Source organism: Cyrtonyx montezumae, unplaced genomic scaffold, assembly GCF_038088225.1.
Source record: "Cyrtonyx montezumae isolate F1298 unplaced genomic scaffold, pur_monq_1.0 scaffold_3, whole genome shotgun sequence".
NCBI lineage: Eukaryota > Metazoa > Chordata > Aves > Galliformes > Odontophoridae > Cyrtonyx > Cyrtonyx montezumae.
In genome coordinates, this window is record NW_027072034.1 from 53,283,752 (window position 1) to 53,301,890 (window position 18,139).

General features: G+C 35.9%; 1 protein-coding gene across 3 annotated transcripts in view; it reads left to right on the top strand.

The window, feature by feature from the left end:
- The window catches only part of USP9X (ubiquitin specific peptidase 9 X-linked), a 97,465-nt gene that overhangs the window by 55,936 nt on the left and 23,390 nt on the right, over window positions 1–18,139 (top strand). For all 3 annotated transcript variants that reach the window (XM_065741575.1, XM_065741576.1, XM_065741574.1), the window contains exons 16-26: window positions 409–751; window positions 2,299–2,394; window positions 3,763–3,974; window positions 5,798–6,038; window positions 6,217–6,366; window positions 6,491–6,611; window positions 7,068–7,198; window positions 7,411–7,689; window positions 9,158–9,283; window positions 11,485–11,610; window positions 15,715–15,881. In XM_065741575.1, coding sequence (XP_065597647.1) covers window positions 409–751; window positions 2,299–2,394; window positions 3,763–3,974; window positions 5,798–6,038; window positions 6,217–6,366; window positions 6,491–6,611; window positions 7,068–7,198; window positions 7,411–7,689; window positions 9,158–9,283; window positions 11,485–11,610; window positions 15,715–15,881 — 1,992 coding nt within the window. The remainder of the gene's footprint in view (window positions 1–408; window positions 752–2,298; window positions 2,395–3,762; window positions 3,975–5,797; window positions 6,039–6,216; window positions 6,367–6,490; window positions 6,612–7,067; window positions 7,199–7,410; window positions 7,690–9,157; window positions 9,284–11,484; window positions 11,611–15,714; window positions 15,882–18,139) is intronic.

Consider the following 18,139-nt stretch of genomic DNA (forward strand, 5'->3'; position numbering starts at 1 on the left):
AATGCATCCATCCTTTTGTGATTTTGTGGACTAATGGCTGCAGGAATAACTTGATTTATTATGATGCAGCATGACTTTTAGACTAAATTGTTCACCTTAGGAGATGCACATTTTGATATAGTATGTATAAGATACCTAATATTTTTCTATAAAATATTTGTCTAATTTTATTCCTTTCTTATTTAGAATATAATGTTTTGATGCCTGCAGATTTTGCTAAGAAATCATGGGAATAACTATGAGAGGGCTGATGACATAAATAAAGTTTTCAGGATCATACTTTTATGACTGATTGATGTTGTTTGTGTATAAAATACATATTCAACTTTTTGCTTGTGTTTATTATTGAATTGTTACTCCAGATGTCAATTAGACAGTGCTGTTAATTGTCTCTTTGTTTTGCTCAAGATTTTTATTGAAGGATGGTCAGCTGTGGCTCTGTGCCCCTCAGGCGAAGCAAATATGGAAGTGTTTAGCTGAAAATGCTGTTTATCTTTGTGATCGCGAAGCCTGTTTTAAATGGTATTCCAAACTAATGGGGGATGAACCAGACTTAGACCCTGACATTAATAAGGACTTCTTTGAAAATAATGTGCTTCAGCTGGATCCTTCCCTATTAACAGAAAATGGAATGAAATGTTTTGAACGTTTCTTCAAAGCTGTGAACTGTCGAGAAGGAAAGCTAGTAGCAAAGAGACGAGCCTATATGATGGATGATCTGGAATTAATAGGATTAGACTACCTTTGGAGGGTAAGTTAATTGGAGGAAGCATCTGAAAGGTTAACAGTTAAAAAACAAGACTGAGAGACTTTTAAGTATGTATTTTCAAGAATGTGTGATTTATTAGTTACAGACTGAAATTACAGCTTATTTTTCAAATTAAATATGTGGACACTGGCTCCACTGTAGTTCTAGCAGGTAAGTAAACTGGTGGCCTTGCAGGCTGCTCAGTGACCTTGAGAGTTTGTGCATGCACATGAGATGAAAAACTTGCCTATGCTGTTTAGGAAAAAAGGATCAATCCTGGTGATTTGTCTCTAGGTCTCTCTTTCCACCTCCATAACCCACCCCACACACATTCACTTTGTTTGAAGTGCTTTGTAAGCTTCTTAGTATCATTCATTCTAATGTGGTAAATTGAAGTGATTCCAGATCAGTCTGAGTGATAACTTGTTTGATTCTCTCCACAACCTTTTGCCTAAGCGTGGTTATAGCTTTTCAATAGAAGCTTTGTAACTTTTGTGTAAAAGCATTTTGAAACTTGCCAAATCTGGTAGTGAAAAGCAATAATCTGGTGCTTAGTTGTTTTCAGTCTTTGTTGTACTGAAGAGCTCCATAGAACCCACAGTAGTATGTGGCATGATTAGCACAGCTGTGTTTCGGATAACATGCTGTTTATAAAGCAAGAGTCTTCAATAATTTTGGCTGTGGCTTGTTGAACATTTAGGTTTTTTAATCGTCATCATCGTTTAATGGTTAAAACCAAAGTAGATAAGATTTTCAGGCAAATAAGTTTTCACAGTGGTTGTGTACATAATGCCCATGTAATGCTGGGCATAACGATAGCGTATGTTAGTTGAGGGCATCAACTTGTCTCTGCCCAATTGTTTGGCAGCATGACAACTCATGACACTTGAGACCAATATCCTGCAGAGTTCTCCTGTAGGGTCTGCTTTCAGTATCCGTTCTGTCCTATTGAATAGTAATGAAACTTTAAATTATTGGTTAAAAAGAAATCCAGTCCTTACATCACAACCACCCAACCCCAGTCATCTAAAATAATTTACAAATCTGTTTTTTAACTCTTTAATGTAGTTTGTTTAAGCATCTCTGAAACTTCTGTTTTATATTGCTGTCATTAATATTGTAGTTTAAATGCCCAGACATCCTAAAGGAATACTAACGGAGCTTGCAAATCTAGCTCATTTAAATGGAGCCAATTATATGTTACTTGAAGACAAACTTGAATGCTGTTATTTTAACAAGTTGTTTTATTCTCTGGAACAAGTGAAAATGGAAATATGTGAATATATGAAGTCTACTTTCACTCTGTTCATAGAAATATCAGCTTTTGTTTTGAATTCCTTTAAAGTATTGATTTCTTCTTAATTTTGCTCTTACACAATTAACTCATATAATTTCTATTGGTTGTATATAACTAAGAATTTTAGCTATACGTATGCTGTACAAGTTAGACTACACTTGTGTCAAGATGCTAGTATGTAGTCATTTTGCTTTTAAATTTCATACCAGAAAGTTGTAGCATGTTCTAATGTTTGTTCGTTTTACTTTGCTAGGTTGTGATTCAGGGAAATGATGACATCGCAAATAGAGCAATTGATCTTCTTAAAGAGATCTACACTAACCTTGGTCCAAGGTTACAAGTTAATCAGGTAAGATTGTAAAATGCATTATAATATGATAGGAAAAAATAGTAAGAATCAGTGCAGTATTACTTTCATACTTCAAAGTTTGACATCAGGGAATAGTTCCATATACTTCTTAGGAAGTATATTCAAGAGTCCAGCTATCAGATTTTGGTCAGATACAGAGTTAAGAGCACCAACATGTTTGTTAGCTAGATATGTAGAGTGTTGTGACAAGCTGCTAATATTGTTATGTCTTGTACCTTCCAAAGGATCACTGTGTCCCATATAATTGTCAAGCTGAACTCTAGTAAATCAGATAATATCTCCCTCTATTAATATTTACTAGGAGATACATTTCAGTGATGAGAGAGAGAAAGAGACAATGAATTTCTGGAAGGTCAGGGGAAGTAAAGTGTTGGAAATTTCACAAATTTGTGAGGAAATATTGTCCAGACAATCTCCAGTTGTATTTCTTTAAATTCTGATTATTTGTCCTAGAAAAAACTTCTTACATAGTCATCAGTGCTGCCAGTCTCATAGATAGAACACAGCTGCTGTAGGTGGTGTGTTTACAGCCATACAAGCTGTATCTTGCTGTAGTGGCTGAAAACTTGGTAAGCAAGCATAGATCTGTCTATCTGCAAGTGATTACATTGGACACTTCCAGGAAATATTGGATTTTACCTAATGTCCATGCATAGTACTGTGCTTCAGTGTGCTGGTAACTCCTCTGCTCCCGAGCTGCTGCCAAGAAAAGTAAATGCTGAGTTGCGTTTACTAGCATGGCTATGATGTTATGTAGTCTACAGTAGAAATACTTTTCTCACACCTGGGCATTTTTTTTAGGCCTTCTACATTGATACTACAGGTTGTGTCAGTCAAGGGCAGATGCAAGGTGATGTTGTGCTAGGAAGCAATAAGAAGGAGATGATTTGCTATAGCTGCCACCATACTGAATCTAGCTTCGAGTTCAGAAGTTTATACAGGGAAAGAAGTTAGCGGGAATGAGATTATTATTCTTTAAATCACACAAATAAATGTTCCATTGGCACGTAAGTGTTCAGTGTTCAGTCTTAATTAGTGTAAAGCCTATCCTACGTTGTCAGCTCAGTATCACTTAAAAGTCTAAAGAACTTTGAAAAACAGTCCAATTTAGTGTTCTCTGTTCAGACTTGCAGTTTTGCACCCTATGGTAAGGAGCACCAGTGTCTTGTACGTGTTTTTTGAAGTGCACATGAAGTTAGAGATCATTATCAATGGGAGCTTATTCTAACAGAATAAAACAACTTTATAGAGTTACTTAGCTGTTCTTTTACTTCTGTGATGTGATTTTCCAGGTGAAAGATAGCTTTTTAGCATTTCTCGTAATTATGACGATTTTTATGTAATTAGGTAGTGATTCATGAAGACTTCATTCAGTCCTGTTTCGATCGTCTCAAAGCCTCCTATGATACACTGTGTGTGTTGGATGGAGATAAAGATAGTATTAATTGTGCAAGACAAGAAGCAATACGAATGGTGAGAGTATTGACTGTTTTAAGAGAGTACATAAACGAATGTGACAGTGACTACCACGAAGAAAGAACTATTCTACCTATGTCAAGGTACGTGTGAAAATGCACTATTATAATTTGGTTTCTCTTAAATAAAATATTAGGAACATCTGTTCAAGAAGCATTTAGATGAGGTGCTAAGGGATTTGATTTAGTAGTTCAGTGGGTAGGGATAGTGATAGGAGGATGGTTGGACTAGATGATCTTGTAGGTCCTTTCCAACCTTATAAACCTATGAATCTTTGTGACGTTATGTTCTAAAGTGTTTCTGTTCACAGAGTGTATTTACAGAATTCCAAAATTCTGTTATCTTTGTACTAAAGTCTGATCTGGAGTTTAGAAAGAAAATATTTGAAGGGTCATGCAAATACAGGCATTCTGCTGTGGGGACAAGAGACCTGAGAATAACATGTTTTCTGGTGTTTTGTTATATAACTGGCACAGTATACCTTGTGGCTCAATTGTTTACAATGTATTTATTTTTCAAATAACACAAAAGCAACACATTTCTTTAATTTAGCATGACTAAACCCTCGTTTTTCATATTCTTGTCATGCAAAATATATGTTGCTAACATGTATCTTACTCTACCTCAGTTGATTAGAGATGTTGATCTTGCTATGCAAGCTTGAATTTGGAGACACTAAATGAATTACTGTTTCCCATTAAAAGGGAAAATATAGAATGGCACTTGTAAAGTATATACATTTCTGTATGTTTTCACTCTTCTGCTTGTAAAGTAAGTCCTCGAGTAAAAACTGAAATCCTGGCTGTTCCTTCCCTAACTCTGTGTTTTATACAAAGAAGAGCAAAGTGATTTAGTCTGACATTGTGTAGATGTTTTCACAAACAGTTCATTTCACTGGAGAGGAAAGCAGAAGACTGTTATATAGAAAGAAGACTATTTCATTGTTCCAGTGTTAGTATATGCTGCATGTGGGAAGAAATTCTCAAGAAGACATAAGGAGTACACTTAAGATTGTCTCAGATTTATGATGTGGTTAATGTAATTTTAGTAATGGTGGGAGTTTGTTGTCACCCTTATTTTGAATACATTACTTGTCAAGAAAATTAAGAGATCCTGTTTCTTCCTACTGCGACAGTAATTTTATTTCTCCTGCAGCATTTCTGTGGTATACTTCGATTAGTCAAGAACTGTGTTCTGTTATTTATTACAGATGCTTCTTGTTTATATGGGCTGCATATGTGATTAGACTAGTTTTTTGATAGCTTTTACTAGCAAGAAGCTCTGTGAGAAAATTTTGCCCACTGTTGTGGTGTGGGATTAGTTTGCAATTATCTGGACACGCATTTAATATCAGAAACCCTATCATACAAAGTGTGGTCACTAGTATTGTGAAAATATTTATTCCTTTTTTTACCTTAATTTTTTTAAAAACATTGTGATTTTTATAAGCAGAGTTCTAATATAAAACTTTTAAAAGCTTTTGACAGGAGGCGTTAAGACTTGGTGACCTGTTGGCTTTTTCTCATCTTGATATTTTTAAACTTCACTATTAATGGCACTGTTACTAAAAGAACAAAACACAGTTTCTGGTTTGATTGATTTTTATTTTCTTTTGATTAGAAAATAACAAGAAAGAGGATCTGAAACTTCATGAAGGACTTGATGTGCTCCTATTAGTGTTTGTAACCTGACTGTAAAATTGACCACATTGTAACAGGTTTTTGCAGCTTCTTGAAAGTTACTGTGTATGTTAAGTTTGCACAGTTGATGATGCGTTCACAAAATTATCAGAAGTATGCCATCCTATGTACGAATTTGATGTCAAAATATCTGAAGAAGTACAAAATACAGAAGGAAAAAACTTTGTGAGATCAAAAGAACTTTTATCTGGTTTGCTTGTTTTTAGAGCTTTCCGTGGAAAACATATCACACTGGTAGTTCGTTTTCCAAACCAAGGCCGACAGGTAGAAGATTTGGATATTTGGTCTCACACGAATGACACAATTGGCCAAGTGCGGCGTTGTATTCTCAATCGTATTAAAGCCAACAGTGCGCACACAAAAGTGGAGCTGTTCATTGGTGGTGAGCTGGTGGATCCTGCAGATGATAGAAAATTAATTGGACAGTTGAATCTCAAAGATAAAACGGTAAGTGTTGCAAGTTGATATTTATGTAAATTAAGATATTGCTTGTCTTTTCTAAATACTTAGAGATTCCATCCATGGTATTTTTTTATTCTTACGAAAAAGTTCTGTTCCTTCTTAAGTATAATATGCCGTTAACTTTTTTTTTGCATAGCATTAACACTGTGGTTATGTTTTGCAGCTAATTACAGCTAAGCTTACACAGATAAATTCTAACATGCCCTCAAGTCCAGATAGTTCTTCTGACTCTTCAACCGGTTCTCCGGGCAACCATGGCAATCACTACAGTGATGGTCCAAACCCAGAAGTGGAAAGCTGTTTGCCCGGAGTGGTAAGCATACTCTGAAATGATGGCTTAAAATGTTTTTTTTTTTCTCTATGCTTTGTCTTTTAACTAATGATTTTTGTGTTGTGTTTTTATTTGTTTTTTAATTTATTTATTTGCTTGTTTTAAGATCATGTCACTGCATCCTCGATACATTTCTTTTCTTTGGCAAGTTGCAGACTTGGGCAGTAGCCTAAATATGCCACCTCTTAGAGATGGAGCACGTGTTCTTATGAAGCTAATGCCACCAGGTAAAACTAAATCTTCTCCTGTTTCAATTTAAAGACTACGTTTCTTGCCTGTTACATAGGAAATATTTCAGCCTTAATTTTTATTTCCTGTTAATAATTCAATACTCTAATGCTAAGTGGGGTTGTAGTTATATGTCCCAAATTAGTGTTATTTCTTGTCTGTCATAAAAATGTACACAGTTTGTAGTTAATAATGGGATTTGTTACCGCAGTGTGGTGTAAAGGAAGAGAAGCATTGTATAGCGTGTTTTTGTGGTGCTAATTTAGCATGATCAGTTTTCTTACTGACAGAAATGAACATGGCAGAATGTTTCGTAGTTTGATCTTGTCTGTCATTCACAATTTTTGCAACTTTTCTGACACTGAATTTTTTTCATATTATGAATTGTGAAAAATGCTGACTTGTTCTGAAGTGGCTACATTATAAAATGTTCATATGTTGCCTTTGTATTGCAGATAACACTACGGTTGAGAAACTAAGAGCTATTTGTTTAGATCATGCAAAACTTGGGGAAAGCAGCCTTAGTCCATCCCTTGACTCTCTATTTTTTGGTCCGTCTGCCTCACAAGTGCTATATCTAACAGAGGTTTGTGATACTTTGCTTTTTCTTTACAAATGAAAGTCTTCAACTCTTTTTTTTTTTTTTTTTACTATCTTCTGTAACATTATGAAAGCCTAGAGTAAACTGATTTACAGTCAATGTGATCAGAGCATTGATGTATTCCAGCATTGTCAGTGTTTAACCACTTACATTCAAGCAAGCACACCGCTGTTAATTAACTCTTTCTTGTTCTACAGGTAGTTTATGCCTTGTTAATGCCTGCCAGTGCACCTCTGGGAGAAGATGCCAGTGACTTCCAGTACAACTTCTTAAAAAGTGGTGGTTTACCTCTTGTATTGAGCATGCTGACTCGAAATAACTTCCTGCCAAATGCAGATATGGAAACTCGAAGGGGTGCCTACCTTAATGCTCTAAAAATAGCCAAGTTATTGCTAACAGCAATTGGATATGGCCACGTTCGAGCTGTGGCAGAAGCTTGTCAACCAGTTGTGGAAGGCACAAGTGCAGTTTCACCGGTAATATATTTATATTCACCGGTAATATTCCTTGATGAAAATAGCCATGTGTTCTTTCTTTATATTGTCTGCAGCAACATATATCTACACTCCATTTACAATCTCTTTGAGTGATGTTCAAAGAACTTCCAGTACTTTCAGATAATGTTGTCTCACAAATTTCAAAAAAAGAGACCAAAGTATATATATTTGTGATTTATGCTGACCACTTTATGTGTTTGAAATGTTTGTCCGTGACTGCTGACATTCACTGTATAGTGTTGCAGTCATCTAACTTCGTTATTACCTGATCTGTTGGAAAAAAAAACAGTTCTTACAGCTGTCATCATTGTCCTCTTTGAAGGACTTGGGTCATGATACTCCTTAACTGCTGCAGAATCAGTGAGCTTACTCCTTGAGATGGAAGTAGTATTTGTGAATATTTATCACTTGTCATATCTAAATCATCAGTAGCATAGCTTAACTTTCTGCTTTCGCTTTCCAGCAGTACTTGAGAGAGTGGGGAAACTAAGATTCTGTCTACAGTCTTCCTGTTATGAGTCTGCTTCTATCACTAGGGCATGTTAAGGCAATTGCACTATTTTCTTTCTTGCTTCTATTGAAAGCTGTTGAATCAATAACATAGTTAAATCTAGTATTCTGGTATCTGTTATTTGCTCCATGTTATGTGTGATCCTTTTATGGCCTGCTTCTGACAGCTAATTAACTCCATCAACTCTATTACTGTCTTCAGTGGGTGTTCTGTAATTCTGTTCGCTGAGTTAAGTGGTTTTAGTGAAGCTGACACAGCAAAGGGATATGACCAATGCTAGGCCTTACAGAACAACTTCATAGTGTGTCGTTTGAGCAGCATCTGAGAGAGATTTTTTTGATGGAGTTGTACTTAAAATTGGATAAACTCTTTTGTACAGGAAATTTTAACTTCTGTCCACAGCACACAGTTAATTTCAAACAAATCTGTATAGAAAAGGAATCATTTCAGATTTGAATGGGCAAGACTGTGGAGTCAGACCAGACTTCACACTTGAACCAATACAGAAGGAATAAAGGCTTTTCTTGTTGCTCTTTCTCCTATGAAAGTATGGTAAAAAAAAAACAGGACAGCAAATTCTGAGAGCGTTGTTGAGAATTCTCTTTGAATTCAAGTGCTTAAAACATAAATGTGTGAACGCTGCAGCTGTATTCTCTCCAGAAACTGGTCTGGAGGGAGACCCATTTTTTTTTTTTTTTTAGCAAACCTCCAGATGTAAGCAGTTAAGTGTTCTTAACTTGGTGGTTTTACATTGTAGCATACATACAGTAAGTCACGCTGTGTGATGGTATACATTCAAAAATGTTTCTTTTTTCTTGGTTTATAGTTTCTGTAAGTAGTTTTTCATGATCTTACCTACTATTAATAAGTTACTTTAAGTTTGTTTTCATATCACTTCCTTTTTTTCCCATGTAAGAAATAAATCCTTTCTTACAGATAAACCAGGCAACGCATGACCAGGCAGTGGTGCTACAAAATGCCCTACAAAACATTCCTAATCCAACCTCAGAATGCATGCTAAGAAATGTAGCAATACGTCTTGCACAGCAAATATCTGATGAGGTTAGTGAATTCCTTTGCGTATATTTCCTTTGCCCTCTTTCCTCCACCCGTCAGGTTTTTTTAATGGTTAAATTAATTATTATTATTATTGTTGTTGTTGTTGTTATTATTGTTATTATTATTATTATATTATTTTACGCTTTTTAATATTTTTTTTCTTCCCACTGTGTTGTAAAAACTTACAAATACTGTTCACGTAGTTAGTAGGCTGTTAACTATTTAGAAGTACTTCATAAGCTGGTTCCATATGAAATTAAGAAATCTGGTCTAATGGCATGAGGAGACTTAAGTTGAGATAGGTTATGCCCAAGCTTTTTGATAGATTGTGGATGTTGTTGCATCAGAACTTCAGAAACACACTGCAGTAGTTTAGATAAGTTAATTATGTTACGGGTTTTTTGTTTCCAAAAGCATTTTTGTGATGTCTTCTTTTACACTTTTGATTTCTAAGTAATTTACTTCTCTTGAAGAGAAACACAAAACAGGAGGAAATTTTACATATGAATTTAAATGCTGGAAGACTGAAATCCTTACTGGTGTATCTTTAAATACTGAAAATCCTTCAGTGATGCAAGAGAGAAATTCTTTGTGGAGCTCAGTAAGGTTAAACAATGTTCTTCAAAAGCAGAGCATCTCTGTGATACTCTATGGTGTGGCCAATCCCATTTGGGTTTGGAATTGAGTCATGTTAGTGAATATGTCAGTAAATTTTGCTGAACTGAGTAGAAGCTAAAATAAGACCTTCTACAGCTTCTTTAAAGGTAAATTGAGAAGCTTCTATTTCCAGTATGGAAGCAGTGAATCTTGTTTTTTCAATATTGTATAGAATCCCTGCAAAAAGCTGTCTTCAGAATGTTTCTGAGACACCTAAATAAAAGCAATCTTAAATTGCCATCTTTATGCTGAAAAGCATACATCAACTCTTTTGTGAAGAAATAATACTGTCTAAAGAAGGCATGATGTACCTGCCTGAGCTATCTGTCTTCCATTAGTGGTGGTTTTACGTCCATAGGTGATTTTATGTGTAAAATTCAGGCAGTTGAACTCCAATTTAGTTCCACAGAAGTAGTCTCTTTTGAGATGAAGTATGGATAAGGTACATCAGGGCAAACAAAATATGAATGTCTTTTGCAAGTGAATTCACGACATGACTGTTATTGTCACTAATGTTCAGAAATTATTAAAACTTGTATAGATCTAGATTTCATATAGGTTCTGTTTCCATGGTCAAAGACTTCCCTCTTGACCTCGCAATTAAAAATAAAAAAATCTGGCATTGTTCCTTTATCTGTTGGACAGCACATATTAAAATTTTCCACGTTTAAAGAAGGAAGTTATGGATTATGATTTTAAAGCTGCTAAAAGTTTAAATCAGAAAACGTTTTTTTCCTGTGAGTTTTTCCATGTAATACTGCTGCTATAAGATTGCGTTGCTTGTGACAAAGGTGGAGTACGTATCTTCTAGCAGCTGTTAATGTTTAATAGCAAGAATGCATGTTCAAGTCTCTTGATAGAGATTTACTGGTGAAGCTTTCAGAGTCTCACCTTGTTACAAAATCCGAGCATTAGAAAGGTAACACTTGAAACTTAGAACTGTCTGTTTCTAAAGACTGCTAAATGTTTTGACATTTGAATATACACAAGTTGATGTAAACTGTATGTAATGATAGTAGTACTTGGGCCTAATTTGTGTTGTTTGATGCACAGTAGAAACTGCTATATATTAACTCTAACTATTCCCAGAAGACTGAATAGTGATTCTGCATCCATAAGATATAAGACATACCATATTCTGCATTCTTACTCATTTAAAACCCCATGTAACTAGAAAACAGGAGAATCCCTTTATGTACTAATCAGGTACTTAGAAATCTTTAGTTTGTCTAGTTATTAGCTAGCATAGTTAGTAATACTGAGCTGGGGAAGAATGTCACAGAACTTAAACTGCTTATGTTACTTTATATGATGTATGCATTCCAGGCGCATGCCTGGTTTTGCTTTTGTAAACTCAAGGAATTTTTAGCATTAAAGTACAAGCAAATGGTGAAACATTTGTTTCAGTCATCCTTGAAATAGTCAATGACTTGTTCTCAAAATTTAAACTTCATTTGGTTGTTGTAGCATTAGGATTTAATGATTGTGATACATTTAAAATGTGCTTTTTTTCCTCTCTCTTCCCCACCCCCTTACTCCCTCTCCAGGCTTCAAAATACATACCTGATATCTGCGTTATTAGGGCAGTGCAAAAAATTGTCTGGGCGTCTGGTTGTGGCTCAGTTCAACTTGTGTTCAGCTCTAATGAGGAAATTAGTAAAATCTATGAAAAGGTAAGAATTTCTTTATAACTGTTCCTCTTTTAGAAAGAGAGCAAGTTCCTAGGGAGGAAAAACTGCATGCACCAGTACATGTTGCGGGATGACCTGCTGAAGAGGAGCTCTGAAGAGAGGGACCTGGGTATCCTGGTGGATGACAGGTTGGCCATGAGCCACAGTGTTCCCTTGTGGCCAAGAAGCCCAATGGAATCCTGGGGTGCATTTAAAAAGAGCGTGGCTAGCAGGTCAGGAGAGGTGATCCTCCCCCTCTACTGTGCCCTGGTGAGGCCTCATCTGGAGTACTGTGTCCAGTTCTGGGCTCCCCAGTACAAAAAAGACAGGGATCTCCTCAAAAGAGTCCAGTGGAGGGCTACAAAGATGATAAAGGGCATGAAACACATCCCTTATGAGGAGAGGCTGAGAAACCTGGGTCTGTTCAGCCTTGAAAAAAGACTACTCAGAGGGGATCTGATCCACATCTATAAATATCTAAGGAGCGGGAGGCAAAGGGACAAGGCTGGACTCTTCTCAGCAGTGTGTGGTGATAGGATGAGGGGAAATGGCCACAAACTGAAGCATAGAAGTTCTGTACAAATGTGTGTGGGAACTTCTTCCCAGTGCAGTGACGGAGCTGTGGCACAGCTGCACAGAGAGGTGGTGGAGTCTCCTCTGGAGACGTTCCAGACCCGCCTGGACGCCTACCTGTGCCACCTGGGCTAGGGAGCTGCTGTGGCAGGGGGTTGGACTCCATGATCTCTAGAGGTCCCTTCCAACCCCTACAGTTCTGTGACTCTGTAAGGGTCAGGCAGTTCAAGCTTAAGAGTATTACGAGGTTTTAGGTAGTTGTCTTGACGATGTATTTTAGAGTCTGGTATTATGTGTCAGGTGTCCTGCAACTCTGTAATTTCCTATTCTGAATTCCTTTTCTCTGTAACTGTTGCATTTTAGCTTGATGCTGGTGTCAATTAAAAAAAAAATGCTTCTGTTCTGTAAGCTGCTATAATTTCTTTGCAGCAGACTTAGGTTCCACACCTAAAAAAGAACTAAGTGCTTCTTGCAGTGCTCATTTTTCCTAGTCTTCAAATTTCAAGGTCTAATTCACAGAAGTTGATTTAAAACATACACAGTCTGCAACAGGAAACAAGAGCTAGTTTTTCTAAAAATGATGCTGAAGCACTGGTGAAACTGTGTAAATGAAAATCATGTTGGGTTGGTTTTGATTTTGTTTTTTTTAGTATCATTATGTCATTATACAGTAGGTAAACTGTTTTCATGGTTTCACACGTTTACAGAAACAGTTTGGAACTGGGTACATTTCAGTTATACCGTGCTGTTTAACAGATGTTTACTGTTCTGTGAAACGGTAAACTATAACTTGACTTACTTTTTTTTTTTTTATTACTGGTGTCTAAACTTGACTTAAAATATTAAATTTATTACTCATTAATACTTTAGGAGAAGTAAAAAGGAAAGCAATATCTAGGTAGGTTTTCATCTGGATAAATTAGCTGTTATTTTCAATGATCTGTTAGAGTATTTACTTGAGCAAAACGTAACACCTTTCCGTTTAGCTTATGTAGGGGATACAGTAGCATCTTCTCCTATGGCTGCTAGAATGACTTCATGAAGCAAGTTGTTTCCTTTCCCCCACTCCTTTTTTGAGATGATAATTTGCATTTAAATGCACACAAAGATGTGTACATTTATATTTGAACGTATTGAGAATAGTAGTATAAGAGAAAATAAACCTGAGCAGAGCTAAATGAAATCATGTGCACTTTTCTCATTTTCTCAACATGATGGCTCATGTAACTTCTTTTGGTACAGTTGAGAGCATGCCCTGTGCTGTGGGCTTAACCGTGGCAATGTTTATTTCCTATTGGGATCAGTGATCAGGTTGCACAAGGGTAATGCAGGAGGCTTTTGTCTTTTATTGCTGCTTAAAAATACTCTGTTAAGCCATGTCTGCTCCTCCTTCATTGACTAACGTTGTTACGGTATTTATATATCATAAACAACAGAAATAAAGAATTTTTCTTCCATCAGATGTCTTATTTACTGCATTTCTGATTTTAGGCTTAAGTGCAGAAACATTAGATGAACAGTACTTTTCATTTCAGCATCTTGCTTTGTTTCTGACATTTTTCTGGGTGAGAATTTTACAGCTGAATTCTGTAAAATTATTTTCAAGTGATTGTAGTCTTAAAATATGTGAAATATGAACAGTGCGTAGATCTCAGGAAAAGTTTTTAAATATTTAATTGTAACATTGTTACTTGTCATTCTTCAGAGGGTTTTTTGTGTTTTGTGTTCGTTTCTTTTTTTATTCTTGTTCTTACATGGACATTTGTGGTAAATAACAGCTGCATTTGGTTTATGCTAAGGATAAAGGAAATAAAAGTCCAAGGGAAAAACTGGTTAAAAGAAGTAATAGGAAGTGAAAATACAATACAATTAAATAACATTGGGAGGAAGAAGTTATCACAGAAATAGATTTGAGTGATGCAAGAAAAATGCTTTCTTTATCAAAGATTGTATTTAGTGTTAGGGTAGGGGAAATAACTCCTATGGTAGTTTTTATGAAGATTGAATGTACAAGTGACTTGAAAATGCTGGCTTACACTGGGAGGAAAAAATGATTTAAGAAAAATTCTGTTTCCTAAGTTGACCACTAAACTTGATTTTATTTATTTATTCTTAAGTTGTAAGAATATTTTGCTCAGTCAGTGGGACAGAGAGTTAACCTTAAACATTAGCTCAGAGGAAAAAAAAAAAGTGGGTTCAATTTTGTGGAATTAGAATGAAGCAGCTCTTCAGAATAGTCATGTCAGCTGTGACTTCTGAAAGAATGTTTGTGAGTGCTGCAGGAAGATTCTGTACTACACTGATGAATTCAATTAAACTAAAAAGCCAGGGTAAATTATTTTGAGGGCATAATATTACAGAAGTTCTTCTGCCTACTGCCTCAGAAAATACAGTATGGCTGTCCTCTTATTAGTGGATTTAGAAGAATATATGCTGCTTTTTGTAGTATCAAGCATCTTCTTATTACCTCAGAGAAGGTCCTTAATCTTTTGAAGTACTGCAAGTACAGTGTTTATACAGACCAGACAGTTCCTGTTGATGGAGTGTAGGGAAATACTTTTAATATGAAATGCACCTTACATTCCTTCTAAATCCCTACCTGCTTGCAAAAATAGTTTTTTCTAAATGAGGTTTCAGTGCCAAGCAGACACAGTCCTGAACTTGTTAAAAGTCTTCTATTGTTACTTTCATATCTTGAGACAGCTCAGAATTTTCAAATCCTCCCACTGCAGTAGTAGTGACCTTAGCTATTTTGTCTTGACACAGCTAAAATCAGTGTTTTTAGATATCTCTTCTGTATTGTTGTCTTTTCTTTCTGCCTATTTAGTCTTGTATAAAACAAATATGTATTTAATTCATAGAATCATAGAATGGCTTAGATTGGAAGGGACCTTAAAGATCATCTGTTTTCAACCCCTAGTTCCCATGGTTAATGTTGCTAACCTACAGCCAAGATTACCAGTGAATTAGGATTGAAGCCTAATTGTGTTCAGTTCCTTCAGAACAACTTCTTCAAGCTAATTTTGGCTTAGATGGAGATGAGGACTTACTTTTATTCTTAAGGCAGTTATTTTGCATAAATACCCCCAAATCGACTCACTGAGTGTTCAGTGGAAAGAATAATATGTGTACTAATTAGAAATATCCTTTCATATTTCAAAGATCACTACACCAACTATGTTATGAATCAGCTGAATCAAGTTGTTGTTTTTTTTTTCTGAAAATTAGTAAGTAAACAGCAGTGCTAACTGATGGAACTTTTACCTACAGACTTTCTATTTAACTTTGGGCACCTTACGTTTGTAATTTGGGTCCTTTTTTGAAAATAAAAGTGCTGGAAGTTCAAGGCATTCAACACAGTGCTTTGAACAGCATCTGAGTGGAATGCATGAAATATGTGGTGTTAATAATCACTTGAGTCAACAAATTCATTGAGTTTGTATTTAGAATTTATACCTGGAAGCTGCTTAAGTTTCTCTCAATTTTTATTTATTTTCCATACCTACTTTGTGCTCTTTTTGTTTATTTTCACAGACAAATGCAGGAAATGAACCAGACATGGAAGATGAACAAGTTTGCTGTGAAGCATTGGAGGTGATGACGCTATGTTTTGCTTTGATTCCAACAGCACTGGATGCGCTAAGTAAAGAAAAAGCATGGCAGACGTTTATCATTGATTTGCTATTGCACTGTCACAGCAAGTAAGTTTTGTTGTTGGTTTTTTTAATTTTGTGTGTATTATTTTCCAGTGCAGCATGTATAAATATCCTCACCTAGATAAGTGACTTATTGTAGTAATTTCTCAGCAATCATACTAATTTACTGTTTAGCCATGTATAAATCTGTAATCTGGATACCTATCATAATGTGATAATGTCTAGAGAAACATAACAAAGCTATTAAGATGGAAGTTGTGTCCTGTGAGGACCCTTGGGTTATGCAGTTTGGAGGAGGTTGGGAGAGAGAGAAAACAGAAAGGAAGGTTCTGGTCTCTGTGCCCTGGTCCTTGATGATTGTTTGCATGGGAGTGGCACAAAGCTACATCAAGGAGTGAAGGCTGGACATTAGGAACACTTCCTTTGTTGTGTGGTTAAACTCAGGAACAGGCTTCCTAGAGAGGTGTCAGTGTTCAAGAGGCATTTGGTCAATGCCTTCATTAGTATGCTTTAACTTTTGGTTATCCTTGAAGTGGTCAGGTAGTTGGGCTTGATGATCGCTGCAGATCCCCTCATTAGTCTCATCTCCCATGTACTCTTAAGGAGGATATTGTCAGGGCAAGTGATTGACTAGTAATAGATAGCTTAGAATTCTTAGTTTATGTAGAACTATGTGATACTAGGTGATTTATATTGTTCTCACAATTTCTGAAAACTACATTAGGAAATTTAAGTGAATTAGATACAGTAGAACTTTCAAATAAATACTTCCTTTGTGATAAGTGAAGACAAAATACAGTCCTTGGAGGAGAGGGAAGGAAGATTCAGTCATTTGGTTTTCTTGCATGAGAGTTTGAGACACTCGTGACTCTTCATGTTTTGCAGACATTTGTATGAAACTGTCACACTTGTTGTCATGTGGCGCAGTGACTGCACCTTGGTTGAACCCTCTGTGCTGGGGGACATGTTGCACGTCTTGTGACTTGTAGTGTGTTAACTACAATTAAATTCTTGTACCTATTGGTGAAGCTATGGGTTGTTATGGTGAAGATCCATAAGCTTTACTGTTAATTTACAACCTGTTATACGGAATGTTGCATTGAATAGCTTCACTGAAGCTTGTCATTAATTCTTGTTAGAAAAATAACTTTAGTTACTTTACAGCACAACATGAAGTATTAAAGTAGCTACTAACAGAATAGCAATGTTTTGTTTTTACAAATGAGGTAGTGCCAGTGGCAAACCTACACCAAAGATGGCTTGTTAGCACTCGGTCTTTGAAAACGGTTGATATTCTTTGCAGTGATATTTCTGTTGTGGTTCTATTTCCTCAAATGAGTGAACTGTTAGTTCAAATAGGGACCCTCTAAGTCTATGGGTGTGAAGCAGTTTAGTCTTTTTGTGCAGATTCCATTTAATGGAGTGCATGACTGAGGTAGAATGTCTTTCTGGTAGAATTTAGTCTTGATTTACAGATTTGCAAAACCATGACAGTCCTTGCTGTCTCTTCCAATAGTTAATATTCTTGCTGGTTTGAACTTTGTCTGAAATTTGAATCCAAAATATTTCATATTGTTATGCTTAGTGAATAGTTCATTGTACTTTCCTTCCTAAAATACTGGAATAAACTAGATTGTTCCTCAAGCTGGGACTTCTTTTTGCACATGTTTTGTTGGGATGTGAGCCAGTCTGAACAGCAGTGGCTTAATTTTGCAAGTATATTGGCTTTTCACCCTTTAAGAACATAGTAACATTAAGGAATAGCTTTTGCTTACGTGGTGTTCTTGTTCTTCTTGTTCGTTTTTTGTTGTCACAGAAGGTGAAGTTCTCTAAGGGCTCACCTTTTCCAAGTGGTCTGGTGCTCAGCTCCTTCTTTCCGCTTCGTTTTTCCACCAGAATGGGAAAATGAGCTGATTTTGTTGTGTGGAAAAATACTATTAATGCAAGAAGTTGTACTTCATTTCTTTTCTCTCATATGTTTGTAAAACTTCTGCTGTACACCTAATGATTTCACATAGAAAGTAACAGTACTATTCATCAATGAATAATGAATAGCATAAACATTGGTGGAAGCAGAAACCAATTTGGAAATTAAGGCAGTGAAGTAGTTGAACTAAATAAGTGTTTCTGTTTTGAACTGATGTGCAAACAAATCATGTTCGTGGTACAGCAAATATCAGACTTTCAGAATTCTTTACCTCTCATTTTTGACTATTTTTCTCTCATCTTGTAACCTCAGTCAGAACAATATGAGCAAAATTATGCATGTGAGAAAATGTTTTTGCTGTACTGTAGGGATATGG